The sequence below is a fragment of the Siphateles boraxobius genome, unplaced genomic scaffold, assembly GCF_051911475.1.
Source record: "Siphateles boraxobius isolate OS27281-9 unplaced genomic scaffold, OSU_SipBor_1 13, whole genome shotgun sequence".
NCBI classification, from domain to species: Eukaryota; Metazoa; Chordata; class Actinopteri; order Cypriniformes; family Leuciscidae; genus Siphateles; species Siphateles boraxobius.
In genome coordinates this window covers 18,615,903-18,632,184 of record NW_027508733.1, presented here as the reverse complement: position 1 = coordinate 18,632,184, position 16,282 = coordinate 18,615,903, and the positions used below count along the sequence as shown (strand labels likewise).

The 16,282-nt window shown below is 34.8% G+C and overlaps 3 protein-coding genes across 4 annotated transcripts; 2 read left to right on the top strand and 1 right to left on the bottom strand.

Moving 5' to 3' along the window:
* Positions 1–6,859: 6,859 nt before the first annotated feature.
* fam32a (family with sequence similarity 32 member A) lies at positions 6,860–8,169 on the bottom strand. The gene is made up of 4 exons (XM_077226265.1): positions 7,863–8,169; positions 7,508–7,667; positions 7,270–7,323; positions 6,860–7,184 (listed from the first exon to the last, which is right to left on the bottom strand). The coding sequence occupies exons 1-4, from the start codon at positions 7,928–7,930 to the stop codon at positions 7,116–7,118; spliced, it is 351 nt and encodes a 116-aa protein (XP_077082380.1). The 5' UTR covers positions 7,931–8,169; the 3' UTR covers positions 6,860–7,115.
* Positions 8,170–8,181: 12 nt separating this feature from the next.
* On the top strand, positions 8,182–9,178 carry mrpl54 (mitochondrial ribosomal protein L54). Its single transcript, XM_077226264.1, has 3 exons — positions 8,182–8,358; positions 8,528–8,684; positions 8,798–9,178. Exons 1-3 carry the CDS (start codon positions 8,235–8,237, stop codon positions 8,928–8,930), a joined length of 414 nt encoding a protein of 137 aa, XP_077082379.1. The 5' UTR covers positions 8,182–8,234; the 3' UTR covers positions 8,931–9,178.
* Positions 9,179–9,799: 621 nt separating this feature from the next.
* malt2 (MALT paracaspase 2) lies at positions 9,800–16,190 on the top strand. Of its 2 annotated transcripts, none has more exons than XM_077226262.1 (17): positions 9,800–10,148; positions 11,434–11,588; positions 11,683–11,849; positions 11,953–12,083; positions 12,368–12,518; positions 12,604–12,791; positions 12,925–13,021; positions 13,125–13,169; positions 13,252–13,293; positions 13,385–13,588; positions 13,712–13,889; positions 13,978–14,052; positions 14,129–14,256; positions 14,639–14,788; positions 14,904–15,061; positions 15,269–15,406; positions 15,511–16,190. In XM_077226262.1, exons 2-17 carry the CDS (start codon positions 11,452–11,454, stop codon positions 15,940–15,942), a joined length of 2,421 nt encoding a protein of 806 aa, XP_077082377.1. In that variant the 5' UTR covers positions 9,800–10,148; positions 11,434–11,451; the 3' UTR covers positions 15,943–16,190. The 2 variants fall into 2 exon arrangements, with proteins under 2 accessions (XP_077082377.1, XP_077082378.1); XM_077226263.1 differs by having other exon boundaries at positions 9,905–10,148; positions 11,930–12,083.
* Positions 16,191–16,282: the final 92 nt, after the last annotated feature.

The following is a 16,282-nucleotide window of genomic DNA, read 5'->3' as shown; positions in this document are numbered from 1 at the left end:
TTTCAAATACAGGGTTTTTACATGATGCCATAGAAGAACCATTTAGTTCCCCCAAAGAACCTTTCAGTGAAGAGTTCTTAAGAACCATTTTTTCTTTCATGGTGCGAAGAACATTTTAATAGGCTAATCTAAAGAACCTTTCTCCACTATAACCATGAACCAAATTGTGCAATGGAAAGGCTCCATGCATGTTGAAGGTTCTTCATGGAACCATCAATGCCAAGAAAGAAACTTTATTTTTACGAGTATGCCTATCCACATTTAACGCTACGTAATATAAACTTATCTGGCTAACCACATAAACCATGTCTGGAGATTTTTCAAAGACGGCTTTTGTTTCATATCATCTTGTAATCATACTTGAGGACATGTTAGCAAGATCTCGTAAGAGCTCAGAAGGAACAGCTGTATTGAGTTTCAGGCTTTACGTTCGAGCCAAGTTGTTAGCTCTATCTGCACTGGGATCTGGAGACCAGCGGTGGAGGTGAACCTGATGTCCGGCCCAGGCGCAAACAATGGTCCACTTGCGCATGTTTGCCATTGGATTTGTCACAGTGAGAACAAACCAGCTGTTGGAGGAGAGCATATGGGGAAGGTTATACTTCAAGAATGTGACGATTTCTGTATAACAATAACAACGAAAGGTTGCCATTAGGTTTTATTAGCGCTGTAGTGTGGAGGATTATGTGTTGACAGTTAGCCATTCCCTTATAGGCTTATGGATAACTGGCTCTCGTTTGCTTTCAAAACATGTGTTTGAGAACAATTAAGGACATATGTGTATTCTAATGCAATGGAGATTTTAAAAACGACTCATAAATTCATCATGTTCATAGAATTACATCAGTGATTGCGTACATTTCTTGATTTTAAACGAGGCATTTCTCCTCATTTATGTCTAGACAATGGGTCTAAATTGCTGTTTCCTCTTTCCCAAAGGATCCTCTAAAATGACTGTCTGCTGAGCCATCAAACAATCCGGCTTCCTGGAGGGGTTGCGAGACAAGAACATTAAAAAGGCTGAAACAGGATGGTTTAGCATTCAGGGGGTTTGTAGCTGTAATTGGTAGGTAGAGTTTAGCAGCCTCAACTAGATGACGGAGGAAGGTTTGTAATTTGGCCCAGTACCACAACCCTCCCCTCAACTCATTACAAAGCTTTTATGGGGAAAATGAGAGATGGGCCAGAAAATGCACATGCAGATGATGATATTTTGGTCCAGATCTAGGCTAAGCATATTGTGTTTTTGTTATTCGTACAATCATTTTGTAGGTGTTAGGGCTAGTTCAAATAAAAATTAAGATTCTGTCATTATTGACTCACCCATGTGCTACACATGCATGACTGACTTTCTTCTATTTAAATAATAAAAAATCAGTTCACTTAAAAACAAAGATAAGTAAGTTGACAACATGTTTTTACATTACGTTAACTCATCAAAATAAGTTAAGCATTTTTTAAAAAAATTACTTATTTTCTCATTAAGTCAGTTTAATGTAACTTAAGTTTAAATGACTTAAACATCCAAGTTGATTGTACTTAAAAAAACATGCTTTAAGCATCAAAAATGAACAAAAACAATATTTTTTTTTTCGCATTTCCTTTAATGCATAAGCTCTATACAAGAGATGGCACTGAAAACCCTGATTATTCTTTTAAGATTTAAATTTTGGCACCAAAACGCAACAAAAGCAATACGGTGCCACTGATTACAGTGTTAAATCAGGTTCTGTCCTCCTCAATCTCCCCTATTGGTCTGCAACCGATTTGAGAACATGTGGTACTGTAGTAGTTGTCCTCATTTCCATTGAATTAGTGCCGATAGTAAATTAAAAACAATTAGAGCCACAAGCGGTGGTTTGATTGTTGCATGTTGAACTATTATGTGCAGGAGGTTTGCCATAAATCAAAGAAAGATGACTTTAATTTTTAACTTTAAAGATGACTTCTATTTATGCCAGCCAATGTAAAACTTTATTGTAAGTGCCTTTCTCATATGTGCCTTATGAAATCACATGATGAGGCAACCTTGAGGCATGAATCTGTAACATAAACAGACATGTGTTTGGAGTCCCACAGGGCAGCGCAACGTTCGTCATCAATGACCCGTAAGTGTAAAGTTCAGGACTATTGGCAGACTGCTCCGTCTGCGCGAGGGGGTTGGCAATATTACGCCCTTATTCCCCCTGAGCTTTCTGCGTCTTTTTCCCTATTGTTTTCATCGCTTAATAGTTATTGCAAGAGATAACATCAACGGCTGCTTTTCGAGTGTTTTCGTTTGCTGCATGCATTTGGTCTGTTCGATACTGTCTTGAACCCTCGCTCGATGTCACAGGGTTAACGTCGACTCCGGTTATGAATTATGTCGGTATTCACCGGGTCTTTCCTCTCCGGTCACTTAAATCAACTTTTATCAAGGTTGGACACTGACAGGAATTCCATTGGGATTATTTTGTCTGGGGAAAAAAAAGATAAATAACAAGTCGAGACTTTGAGGTGTCAGCAGCTGCCCTATACGTAGCATAGCATAATTGAAATAGTTAAGAAGTTAAAATGTCGGTGTATTAAAATTGTACATTTATTATAAATCAAATTAACTTTATTTATAATAACATACACGTAGGCCTAGTATTTTATTTATTGATATTTTAAGTATTTATCAGAAAGTAAATAATGCATTCATAAATAAATGTATTTATGTTATGTATAACAAAACAACACATTTATTATTATTATTATTAATAATTTAATACTTTATTTTATAATAAATAAATGTATTATAACAGTATTATTTGTAATACATATAGGCTATATATATATATATATATATATATATATATATATATATATATATATATATATATATATATATATATATATATATATATATATATATATGATAATATATTTATTTACTTTATTTATTAATAGGGTGTTTTGTCATTGTTTTTATCAATAAGTAAATAATACTTTTATAAATAAACGTATTTCAGTTGTTATCTATAACAAAGTAACACATTTATTATATGTAATAATTATTCATTACTTTATTATTTACTGATAAATCAACACATTTATTAATGTATTATATAATACATTTAAAATGAAGGTATTTCAAATTAAAAAAAACAACACATTTATTATTTTGAACATTTGTTACTTTATTTTTATAAGAAATAAATGCAGTGATTTATTGGTTAAATGTATTTATAAAGTTTATTATGACAAAATAAAGTATTTATCATTTAGAATAATTATTTATTACTTTATTATTATAAGAAATAATTGCATTTATATTTTTCAGTAAGTAAATAATAAATGTATAAAAATGTATTTATACATTTTATCTATGACAAAATAACACGTTTATATTTTATTATTATTATTTATTTATTTATTTAGTTTCATAATAAATCAACCTATTATTTATCAAAAAATAATACATTTTGAAATAAATGTCTTTATTTCATAATACATGTATAAATGCATTGGTTTTTCAGTAAATAATACATTTATAAACCAATGCATTTAAAAATGTTGTTATTTATAACAAAATAACACATTTATTATTAATACATAGGCCTACATATAACATTATTTTTTTATGATATAGATTTATTTACTTTTATTTAGGGTTTTTTTGTTTTTGTTTTTTTGCAGAGTTGTCCTGCAACACCTTAAATCTTAGGTCACCATTGTAAAAAATAAAAATAAATTGTACACCTCTAAACATAAAACAATAGTTTTTTCCCCCCAGATTTGTTTAAACTTCTGATATACAACTTTAACCAATAGTGCATCAAAATGGCTCTGCATATGGAGCATAATATTGTTTAAACTATCCTAAAATCAGACGGCGGCACCCCGTGCTCTGAAGCCCTTCTGTTTTTCATTGAGGCTCGTATCTCAGTTCCAGCACTTTCATTATGTCTGTGGGTTGGAGCTCTGCGTTTAGACATGTGGCCCGTGCAGGCAGTGCGCTCATGATTAGAGACCATCTTGGGTGAAGTTTTGTGGGCTCATCAGGGGTTAAGATTAATCCTTGAATTTCAATGCTGGGACAGAACAAGGAACCAAAGCGAATAGTAGTACACTAAAAAAAGTCAAAAACACTTAATGTATAACACAGTGAAGGTAGCAAACAGCTTGGGTTGTACAAACTAAACCATTTTTGCTTTATATAGCAAGCTGTACTTCTTAACTGTAGTCGCTAAATTAAAACTGACAGTTTCAAATGGGAATTTCCATGTTGATGTTCTAGACAATATGATTGGGTAGATTGCATAATTTAGTAATAACTGAAATAACTGTAGCCCTCCCACGCTGGCTTCAGATCTTTGAAGCATTTAATTGAATATATTAATACACCACAAACGTTACTAGCCAAAACATTAAATCTTAAAGATAAGACTAGTGCAATATAGGACAGAGAATTACATGAGTCAGATGCTAGATAACATCAATACTTTACATTCTCATCAGAACCATATGTGACATCATTCCAGTGTCACACACACACAATCCACCCTGCTAGCCACAGCAACAGTAATTTATGACTAGCATCTAATTAAGTCTGAGATTTTGTGAATATTGGCTACAGGGAGAGTTTAGTGGATAAAAACCTTAAATAAACAAAACTAAAATAAAGCATTGCAAATTATGTAATTTATATATATATATATATATATATATATATATATATGGGTAAAATATCCCTTTAATTACAAGGTTCAGGCCACTTGTGCGCGTGCACGTGTACTTTGAACACACATGGGATGAACAAACATAAAACATGGAAAACCACATAATCACCTTGTTAATTACACCCTCATAAACTGACTATCAAAGCTGCACCAGAGGGTATAATCACAGATCAGCATGACGTGACCTTAGCATCAAACAAATATTTCATATCTAACAAGAATGGGACTTATTTTGGAATGTGGAAGATAATATTAAACAGTGCTGATGTAAGAAATATCTAAATAATACTCAATGTCAACTATTAAACAATAATTATACATGATGAGAGGTTCTTTCGAAGGTGGCTGTGTGCCATGTCAGAAAACGTAACTTTTAATTTTTGAATTTGCCTACCTGCTAGCAACGCCAATGTCAAGGGTTCGATTTCCTCGGTACGCACACTGGGATTTTTTTTTATTTTTTAGATTAAACACACTTAAGTTGATCTGGATAAAGGTTATGATTATTTGTGACATATAAAATAGACATTACACATTTCACATGTCTCAGTTTTTGAAGACGATGCGTGATAGCATGAAAATATTTTAGTTCAGTCACTAGCCAACAGCGCCTTCTGCTGGAATTAGTCTTGTTTTTGGACCAAATGGCGAGCTCAAGCAGCATTTGTTTTTCTGTGCCATTATACTTAGATTGTACATCAAATTACATTTTAATTATTATAAAAACTTTTGTGAAATTAAATAACAGCAACAGCGATAATATAGCCTTTGTCAGGTTTAGACGCCATTTTGAATTTAACAGAAAACGAGACTGTGAGAGATAGACCAGACGTAGTACTGGACAGTGTTTACAATGGCACGCACTGTATAAAGGTCCTAGATCACGTAATTTTCTCAACTTTTAAAACTGTTTAGGGGGGGGGGGTTTCCCGAGAAACTTTTCACCAGGTAAACAATAGGATTGTTGTTAAACAATAGTACAAGAATCCACTGAACACAATATTCTGTAGACTACCTCACAGCCTCGTTTTCATTCGTCAAAAATTAAATATGATGCTACCCTGAATAAAGTCTATATACCCCCGTTTTCACAGACAAGGCTTACTAATCCCAGACTTAAATGCATGTTTGAGCTGTTTTAATTTAAAGCAACTTGTCTTGAATCATCTCATTGACATTGTTGTCTCAAAATGCACACTGGAATGTACAATTATTTTGCAAGTATGAACGTGAAAGTAACAGGGCTGACATGAAATCAGTGGACACACCGATACAAATATTTATATTTTATACAAAATAATGTATACTTATGCCAAAACATTGCTTAACAATGAGACACTTAGTATATTATGCAAATGTGATTTTTGTATAATTTTGCCTTCAATTTGCAAATTAAAAGTCCTGCTGAAAAAGAACAATCATATATGGACAGGTCAAAACCTTACCAGCATAAATGCAATTTTAATTATTTAATATAATATTCAATTTACTTTAATGTAATGTAATATTGAGGAAATAATACATATTATGTTTTTAAATCACAAATTTATATTTTGTTATTGTAATTCTGTATGATTATATCTTAGGGACACAAAAGGCACCGATTTCATAGAATGACCCAGTAATGCTTTTTTTTCTAAGGCACGTTTATAAAAGCTATAAATGTCCTAATTGAACTAAGCCCTACTCTGAAAGGTCGATTAAACCAGGCCATAATCTATTTATACATGAGCCTTGTTGCACTTCGTTGGCACAACATTGTCTTTGTTTACAGGCAAGTTAGACTTTGACTCTGAATGTATGGTGCAATCTAGATACATGACATTTTTATTAAATGGAAAAATATAGCTTTATAGTCTTGAAACTTATAACTAGTCTTTATTTGAAATTATTACGCAGTTTCTGGTTTCTGTATGCAACTCTGATTGGCCAATCAGACATTTAATGAACACAGAATGAATATCTAATAGAAAAAAAAAGATATCCACAAGTTTGAGTAATAAAAAAAAAATAAAGCTGTCCATATGCAACGTAAAACAAGTAATAGTGTGAAATCCACTGGTCTCAGCTCAGTCACTCTTAAACCAACAACTATTACTAATCATTACAGCATGCAAATAATACAAAATAACATCCTGTACTTATATGCCAAGGTAAAATAGTTTAACCAAATGTTAAATGATCACTGCAGGCAGACAAGTGGACCTTACTAAGCAACTGCAGGAAAATTAAACTTTTTAACATACAGTGGTCTGAAATTAAAAAGAAAAATCTATCACAGAGTATAACAGCAACATGTTAAAATCACTCTGGACCTTTTTTCCCCCCCAGTACTCATTATTCTATACTCAAAATTAGTATTATAGCAGGTGTTTTTTCTCTGAAAGCATCCAGCTGAAAAGCCATTGACATTTATTTAGTCCAGCTGACTTTGGGAATGTCATAATGCTCTGTCAGAGAGTCCAGGTGTCGGTTGAAATCCTGTAACATAAATAAACATTCACAAATTAATTAAAACACACGAACACGCTACTTAAAATATGAATATAAACATCATTGACCTTACCTCAACTCTTCTCTTGTGTGTTTTGGAGGCCTTCTTCAAAATTCTTTCCATTTGCTAATAACAAATATGATAAAGAAAGAATGAATATCACTTTATAATCCAATAGCAAGTCAGAGAAATTTCATTCAGTGAAACTGACAATTTATTACTTAGAATTCAAAATAATCACAGAAAATACAATTAGTATTTGTATACGGCACTTAAACAATATATGACAAATATAAAATGTTGTAAATACCCTTTTTTCTTGTATTTTGTCGAATGACATCTGTGCTGGCGTCCTTTTGTCAACATAAACTTTCTTAGTTCCGTTTTCATTTTGGCTGGTCATAGCCTCCTGCTCTAAGGCCATAGCCTGCTCCTCTAAACGCTTCCTTTCCTTGTCCTTCTTCTTTTTCCTATAGAAAAAAAACACAAAAGAAGTAAAACTGCATACATAATAACACTTACCTATATAACTGGAACAACATCAACACAAAGCTAGCACAACAGCTAACGGCTGTCGAGACAGGAAACGCCAACATTTTCCCACAACAAATAACAGCTAAAATGTTTTGATATTTATAAAAGAATGAAAATAAACAAATACCTACTTTTTGCTTTGTAAAGACACTCCTTTCAGGTTTAAAGACCCTTTCTGAACAGATTTGTATTCCGACATGTTGGCTGGTCTAAACAACAGACAGTCGGTGGTGTTTATAACTCATCCTCGGTCTTACTGCCCTCTGCAGGACAGGAGTGAAAAGGTATAGAGTAATAATCTGTGTTTACTTTTTATTTATTTTATATTTTGCACCTTCGGAGTTTGTTATGTTACACTGAATGTTAGTTAGTAATCTTTTTTAAAAGAAAACTGACGTTTCTAGACTAGACCGTACGCAAACCGCGCATGCGTGTTGCAGATTCATCCGGAAGTACGTCTCACGTACATGTACACAGCATGGTGGAAAATCCGATGAGACACAATGGCACATACTGTACTACATTCTATGAAGAGGATAAGGATACATTTGCCTGTTCTGAATGCTTATAACGAGCATTTTGTTAACACTTTTTTTATTCAATACCGTAGTTATGCTAAAAAACCAGGTAAGGTTGATTTTGTACCTATTAGGCTACATATGTCTTCTGACCTTGGAGGACCAATTTTCAAAACATTTGTTTTTATATAATATTATTATATTATGTTTTGTTTACATTGGTTTGCATTCATATTTTAAATATATTTTCTTAATAAATATTATTTTGTCTCTCCTAGTAATGAAAGGAAAAGGTAAAGGAATGGTAAAGGAAGTTCTTAAGGGTCCAGAAGTGTGCAAGGATCCAGTGAGACTTTGCACGCATGCAGTTGGAGTCAACATCTTGAAACAGGGCGAGGACCCTCTTATTAAATCCAAGGAGGAGTATCCAGAATGGTACGATGAGGTGTATTTGACTTTGTGATTATAATGCCTTTATTGCATCTCAGATTAGCTTGAAAAATAACATGTTTGTAACTCATGTTGTATTTGTTGTCCCATGTCTTCAGGCTGTTTCAGTTGGACCTCGGGCCACCCAAAAAACTCAATGAACTGGAACCAGACAGTTGGGAATACTGTAAGCTTTTAAGGAAGGCGCATATTTGGAGACATAATAAACTGCATAAAGGCAAAAAGATGTAAAGGGAATGGACAGAATGCTTATATGAATCATGCTTCTTTGAGAACAACACCTGGGTGAACCTTTGTTTTCCCAGCAGGCACAGCGGACATTGCCAAATTTGCTGGTGTGTTGGTTCTCCTGTTTCTGAGGATCAAGTGGTTGTATTTTTGCTAGTTTTGTTGTCATTCTTTGTATTACTATTATTGTCGTTTTGTTATTGTTCTCATTTCAGTCACATGAACAAATAAAATTCTGATGTCATCATCAATGTGCAATGTCAAAAAGTGTATTTAAAAAAAATATATATTGTGGAAATATTTAACTATAAAAAAATTAATCTCTATAATATATTTTCTAGTTATGGTCTGTGTCTGTCTATCTATCTAGCATCTATATCATCCGTCTACCTGTCTGTCTGTATCTATCTATCTTCCGTCTATCATCTATCTATCGATTATTCGTCTGTCTATCTATCATCCTTCTATTTCTATCTCTATCTGTCTTTCTGTCTATCTTTCATCTATGTCTGCCTGTCCATCTATCATCCGTCTGTCTGTCTGACTATCTATTTGTCTATCTATCTCTGTCTATTTATAATCTGTCTGTCTGTCTATTCGCCTGTATCTGTATGTCTGCCTATATCTATTTTTCATCCTTCTGTCTATCTATATGTATGTTTCTATCTGTCTATTCATCTTTCTTTCCATCTCCCTATATATGCATGTCTGTCTGTCTATTCGTCTATCTATCTATATCTAATAATTATAATGTATCCATCTATCTGTCTATCTATCTATTTTAGTATAATCCATCTTATTATTATTTATCTGTCTGTCTATCTATCTAGGTTATGTGAATTAATATGTGAGGGTTGCACCTCTTCTTCAGCAGGAGTGACTTGTCATGAAGTCTTGTCTGCTATAGGTTGAGAGGAGGTGAAAGTAAAAAGCTCTTGCTGCGTGCATGCAAATACATGCTAGAAAGAGGAACTACTGACTGAAAAAGACAGAACTGCCTGCGGATGTTTACCATGATTTGCGGATTCCGATAAGTATTAGTCGCAGTAAATCAGATTCAAAGCAAGTTAAACGGATATTTAGAGACCGATTGGCTGTTGTAAATCAAAGTGAATTCAGTGAGATCTTTAATTATCAGTATTTGTGCCTCGGTCACTTTACAATCTACGTTTTACGAACCAGATAAACTCACTTCCTGGAGTCTAAATTACCGTATAACAGGTAACTATACTTTTGTTTGCAAGCCAGTGAAGATTAAATTTAAGAGCATTTAATTTTTACATGTATCGTTTCCAAATGAAATTAAATCTACTAAAACCTATAATCTATTTGGAGCTTTGCTGATCATGCATTGCAACGATATCATAGAGCTATTTTTTTTTTAATTAATTGCTTTTACGATTGGTTATTTAAACTTACATTTCTTGGCGCATTGCCAACTATGTCATGAAATTAAAAGATATGAACATTCGGTTCCGCATTTTCATGTTACTATGTTGATTAGTTTTCACTGTTTTATTAACGTACAGGAACAAAGAACTTTATATAAAATATGTATTGAGATTTCGTCTGTTTGAGATTACGGTGTTAATATGATTTTTAAAAAATAATGATATGGTTATATTTTTAACAATGACAAATAAGGATTTCGGAGCTGATAAAAAAGAGAAGTTGTTCACAAATCGAGATTAAAACACGTGTTCAACATTACCGAAATGTACATTTGTATTCATGTTGATTTAATACATTTTTTAAAAACGTTTAGTATTGTCTACAAAATTTAGTTTTAATTAGGCTACTTTAAAGATCACTTTATTAATCGGTTACTTTAAGAATGTCAAACAAGCAGCAAGCAAGAAGTTTTAAGATTTGAATTAGTTTCCAGTTACATAATAATCACTGTTGTTTTTGTTATTGTTGTTATATTATTTTTATTATTATTATTATTATTATATCACACCACCTTTCAATTTGTTGGTCAAAAGCTTTTCAAATATTAGTAATGTTTTAAAACATTATTACTCAAGTCAAAATAAAATATTATGCATAATACAATTGGATCATAACGTTTTTTTTTTTAAGTTTTTTTTTTTTAAAGAATTGCAGTCTTTAAATGGGAATTTTTCTTTTTGGACAGTTACATCATGCACCTAAACATTTATGGACTTTTAAGCCCCCCAAAAACTACCAGTGTGTGATGTACGTTTTTTAAAGTTGGTTTTGATATTTGTTATGTGGGTTAAAAGGCTAGACATTCATCAAATCTTTTCTTTTAGTAATTATGTTTGGGTGTTACAGGAATAATATTTTTTTTTTAGGAATTTCATATATACACTGTCTGGGACAAAGTTCTGTAAAGGTTTGGTTTGGAAAGCTGATTTATCGCTTATTCTGAAAAAAGAAAAAATACAAAAGATAAACTGTGGGCTGGGGCATCATTAGAATTTTTAATATAAAAAAAAACTTATGATAAATTTAAATAAACCTCTTGTCATTTATTTCTCAGATAATCATTTATCAAATTATGGAGGACAAGAATTTGGGTGTAGAAAACCTGAGTGAGACGGAGCTAAACAGACTTGGTTACATGCTAGACAATCTAGAGTGTGGTTGGAAACAGCTGGCAAAGGCAGTGGCTGAGCAGCCACAATTCTGCTATAGGTAAGTCTGTTATAGGCTAAATTGTGTGGAATAACTAGCCGATATTGTGCATGGTTATGACCGATTCACAATTACAGAATCTCCTTGTTTGCAGTGACAAAGAGCTGACTGACTGCTCAATCAAAGTACTAAGTCCACATGGCAGTCCTGGCCGATACCTGCTTGCCCTCCTCGCAGATAGACGGTGTTCTTTGGCTTTCCTGCTTCAATGCCTGAAGAAAATTGAGCACAGAGATGCTGTTGGATTTCTTACTACACATGGTAGCTAAATATACATAGGGAAACATCTAATCTAATCTAATTGGAGGTGGTAACCCAAAGGGGTGGTTCATATCACCCAGGTGTTATTTGTGTTTTTGGGTAGTGATGGAGCATATTAACATCACACTGCAGCCACAGAGTCAGCGGGTACCAGAGGGAAGTACCGTGGTTCTGAGCTGCGGAGCAGTTGGACCTGTGGAGCTCACCTACCAGTGGTTCCGGGGCAAAGATGAGGTCTGCTGCACTACATTCTGTAACTAAGCTTACTGATTTGAAATCAAATCAAATCAAAGTTTATTTATAAAGCACCTTAAAAAACACACTGTGTACCAAAGTGCTGTACAATTTCAAACGAATTAGCTAAAACACAATACAATACAAGGAAGAATATAATGTAAAAATGAAGAAGTAATAAAATACTATAGATATAAAATCAAAGTCTAGCGGTCAGCAAATTCTTCATCAAACAAATATATGGGAAATGTCCTCCCTAGACTGATTTTTTATGTTCTCGGTAGATGCCAGGAGGCAGTGGCCCAGAGCTGGTCCTGAATCCTGTAAGTCCATCTCAACAGGGCCATTACATCTGCCGTGTAAGTTCTGGGGACAAGTACGTCTTCTCCAACTGGGTCAATGTACGTCTACTGAGGTCTGGAGGCGCAAGTGCAGGTATGTGAATATTTCATCTAAAAACTTACTTCAGACTTGAAGGAATCAAACTTCCTTCAACACTGATACATTGTGTCATCTGCAGGTGCCAGCGGTAGCTACTTCCCTTCTTCAACTAGTGGGTTGTATATTACGCAGCAACCCAGTCCTCAATTGTTGATGGAGGGAGACACTCTCTATCTCGAATGTGTTGCTCAGGCCAACCCACCTCCACAGTTCCAATGGTTCCTTAACAAACTTCCAATGCCAAAGTGTACTAGAAGCTTCTTAAAGGTACTCATTAAGTTGAATTTTAAGTATCCCAGTTGAATGTATAGAATTAAAGGGTGACATATAATGCAAAGGGTTATGCCAAAGTTTGATGTACAGTGTACTTAATTGGGCATCTACATGGGCTTGTCCACAGATTCCATGCATTACCACAGCGGACAGAGGTACATATACTTGCAGGGTTTACAACCTCTATCATGAAATGTGGAGCGATCAGGTCCAAGTTAACATCGGTAAGGAGCTTGAGACAACATGATCCATAATCATTCCCTTAAATATAAATGAAATAAATCGACCAAAGATTTTTTTTTCATAGCATGGCCTATTTTCCCTCAGGTCCTGGTTCTTCTTCTGATGTCTCATGGGAAACAACTGAAGTGGGTAAGAATGATCTGTATAATTGTATGATTAAGCATATGTGCTGATGCTTTCTTGTCACTCACATGCACCTTATGTTTTACAGGTACTTCTGATGCGGGTCCAAGGCAAATGGGGGATTGTTGCGGTAAGTGATAAGGAAATTACTCTTGGTATTTTTTGTGTTCATAGGATCTGTTATGTCAATCTTGTCACTTCACTTCACAAATTTATACTAGCCACTGACAAGGTAGCACTGCTTATGGGGAATATGAACTACCTGCATCACCGGCAGCTGAGAGCTCCCATGGCAGATGTGCATGAGTTGACAAACCTTTTACGCCAGTTGGACTTTAAAGTCGTCTCTCTACTGGACCTCAACTGGCAGGAGATGCATAGTGCTGTTACTGAGTTCCTGCTGCTGTTGGATCGAGGTGTTTATGGTTAGTTCCATGTTGCGTCAGTTGGATTTCTGCAGCTGTAGAATGTTACTCCAATCCTGATTGTTTGTTTATTAAATGTGTTTGGATCATCTGATCTCTCTTTTCCATGTTTGCCATTTCAAGGGCTGTTGTACTTTGCTGGTCATGGCTATGAGAACTATGGAAACAGTTTCATGGTACCCATCGATGCTCCAGCCTCTTATACCTTCAAGCACTGTCTCTGGGTGCAGGACGTGTTGCAGCGCATGCAAGAGCGCCAGACGGGACTTAACGTTTTTCTTTTGGACATGTGTCGGAAACGGTGTGATCTGATTCATAAGTTTATTATTTCTGAATTACTGTAATTAAAATGTTACTTGAACCTGACTGCAGTTATGTTGTTCATACAGAAACCCAAACGATGAGAGCATCCCACAACCTGGCCCCTTGAGAGTGACAGCAAACATAGTGTTTGGCTATGCAACGTGAGTCTAATACAATGACATGTAATTTTATTGATATCTAGAAATTGTGATTGCAATCTTCGCATTCTGGATTCAGGTGTGTTGATGCCGAAGCATTTGAAGTAAATAAAGATGATCTTTCTAATGGAATCTTCATGAGCTTTCTTAAGAAGAGACTGATGGAGCCAGAGAAGGTCACGGTTCTACTTGACAAAGTAGCAGAAGGTGTGGGGTTAAAGATGTTCCCTAGTTATCCACAATTCATTGTTGAAATTAGTGTTTTGTTTGAATTACTTTTCAGACAAGAAAATTTGACAAAATGTGCAAATACTTTTAAGCCACATCTACATCATAAACTTCTCTCAAATTGATATTTTTAGTCATTTTTTGCAAATGTTCACATTTGAACTGCTCTGGGCTGCGTTTCCCAAAAGCATGGTGAGCCAAAGTTGATTGTGAAGACCATTACCACCAGTGTTCTCTACGATCATATTGGCTCACAATACTTCTGGGAAATGCAGCTCTGGCTAGCAGATAGAATTATTAGATGAAATTCTTGAACGTCAAGTGTGACTGCACAGTTTTACAGAGTTTATGTCCATTGCAGACATGGGAAGGTGTAAAATCACTCGTGGCCGGCAGGCTCTGGAACTTCGCAGTAATCTCTCAGAGCGTCGTGCCCTGACGGACAGCATTCAAGCTCCAACGTGCCAAGTCACAGCGTCAACACGGAACTTACAATGGGCAATCGCGCATGGTGGGATCTGTTCATAATAAAAACCCTTTAGTTTATATCCTTATGCAAAGTACAATGGCTGTAGATAAAATGCAGAAAATATTGAAACATAATGATTTTGTGTAAATGGTTCCAGTCATCCCACAGAGCCGCTTTCTTCAGTTTGAATGTGGTGTCAAGGTACAGCTCGGTTTCGCTGCAGAGTTTTCCAATATCATGATAATCTACACTCGGATATTGGACACTCCTAAAGACATTTTGTCATGCTCTGCTCAGCTCTCCGACTTTACAGAGGTAAACTGACATTCTTGTAGATCTGTAAATAATTTATTGAGTTAGTCATGAGAAAATAACATAAAGATGTATCATTAACTGATTTCCTGTGAATAAGATTCATTAACTATTCATGCCCCACTTCAACTTGTGTATCTTTGGTAGATTGTCAAAAACATAGCCCAAGACGCATTGTTTTGTATTTAGTTTCGACTGATATCATTTCAGGGCCCCGAAATAGACCTGAAACACAGCAATCAGGAGAGTCTCCGTGAGGCTGGCAGCTTACTACTGAACCTAGATGATCTACTGCCTGTGGAACAACCTCGGCTCTTTACTCGTATTAGTGCCCTGCAAAGGCTGAAGGTATAGTGTCTCATGTTTGTACAATATGTGCAAAGTATATCTAATGTATTACTTGTATGGAATGCATATTATAAGGCATATCTTACTTGCTTTTCCCCTCACAGAAAGAGCTCTCGTTTACTGTGTGTCTACACTACAAGTATGCTAATCTGGATGAAGAGGTCTTGGAAGAGCAAAGGGTCACTGTAGGCAAACCTCTAGTGTCAAAACTCAACCTCCACGAGCCACGACTCTCTCCCGCTTCCTCCTCTGAACTACAAATGTCCAGTATAATGGAGTCTTCATCCTTCAGTGAAAGCTTCAGAGCTAACCTGTCTGACTCAAACCTTTCCTACATTGGATCTCCATCTACATCCTGGTCCTACTGTCAGGGACCCAGGGAATCACCCACATACACTAGTTTAAAGAATGAACCTGAGGAAACCATAAGTCCAGAGTTTCTTGAGTCTGAAGAACCTCCCACCATCAAGAGTTTGCCTAGTGCTTCTTCTGTGGAACTCCAATTTAAATTTAGCAACTTACCAAATTCCATTTAGCAGGAAAGTGTTCAGTGCTGGGCGTCGGATTCGTAACAGTTTGTGTATATAATATGTATACAATATGTTACAATGTAATTTTTCCACTATATCTGCCATATGTTACAGAAGCCTAAGAATGTAATATAATTGAGAAAGTTGATGTACTCTTACAGCTTACAGTATTGTTTTGTTGATAAATCTACCAATGCATTAAATTATCTTATTTTGGATTTGTACGGTTTTTCATTAAAGTACACCACAAATGATTGTGTCTGTGGAAATTATTGTAATACATCTATTACCTGAATTTCGACATCTAAGAATAAAATACAAATTACTATTAGAATGATTTTTTTTA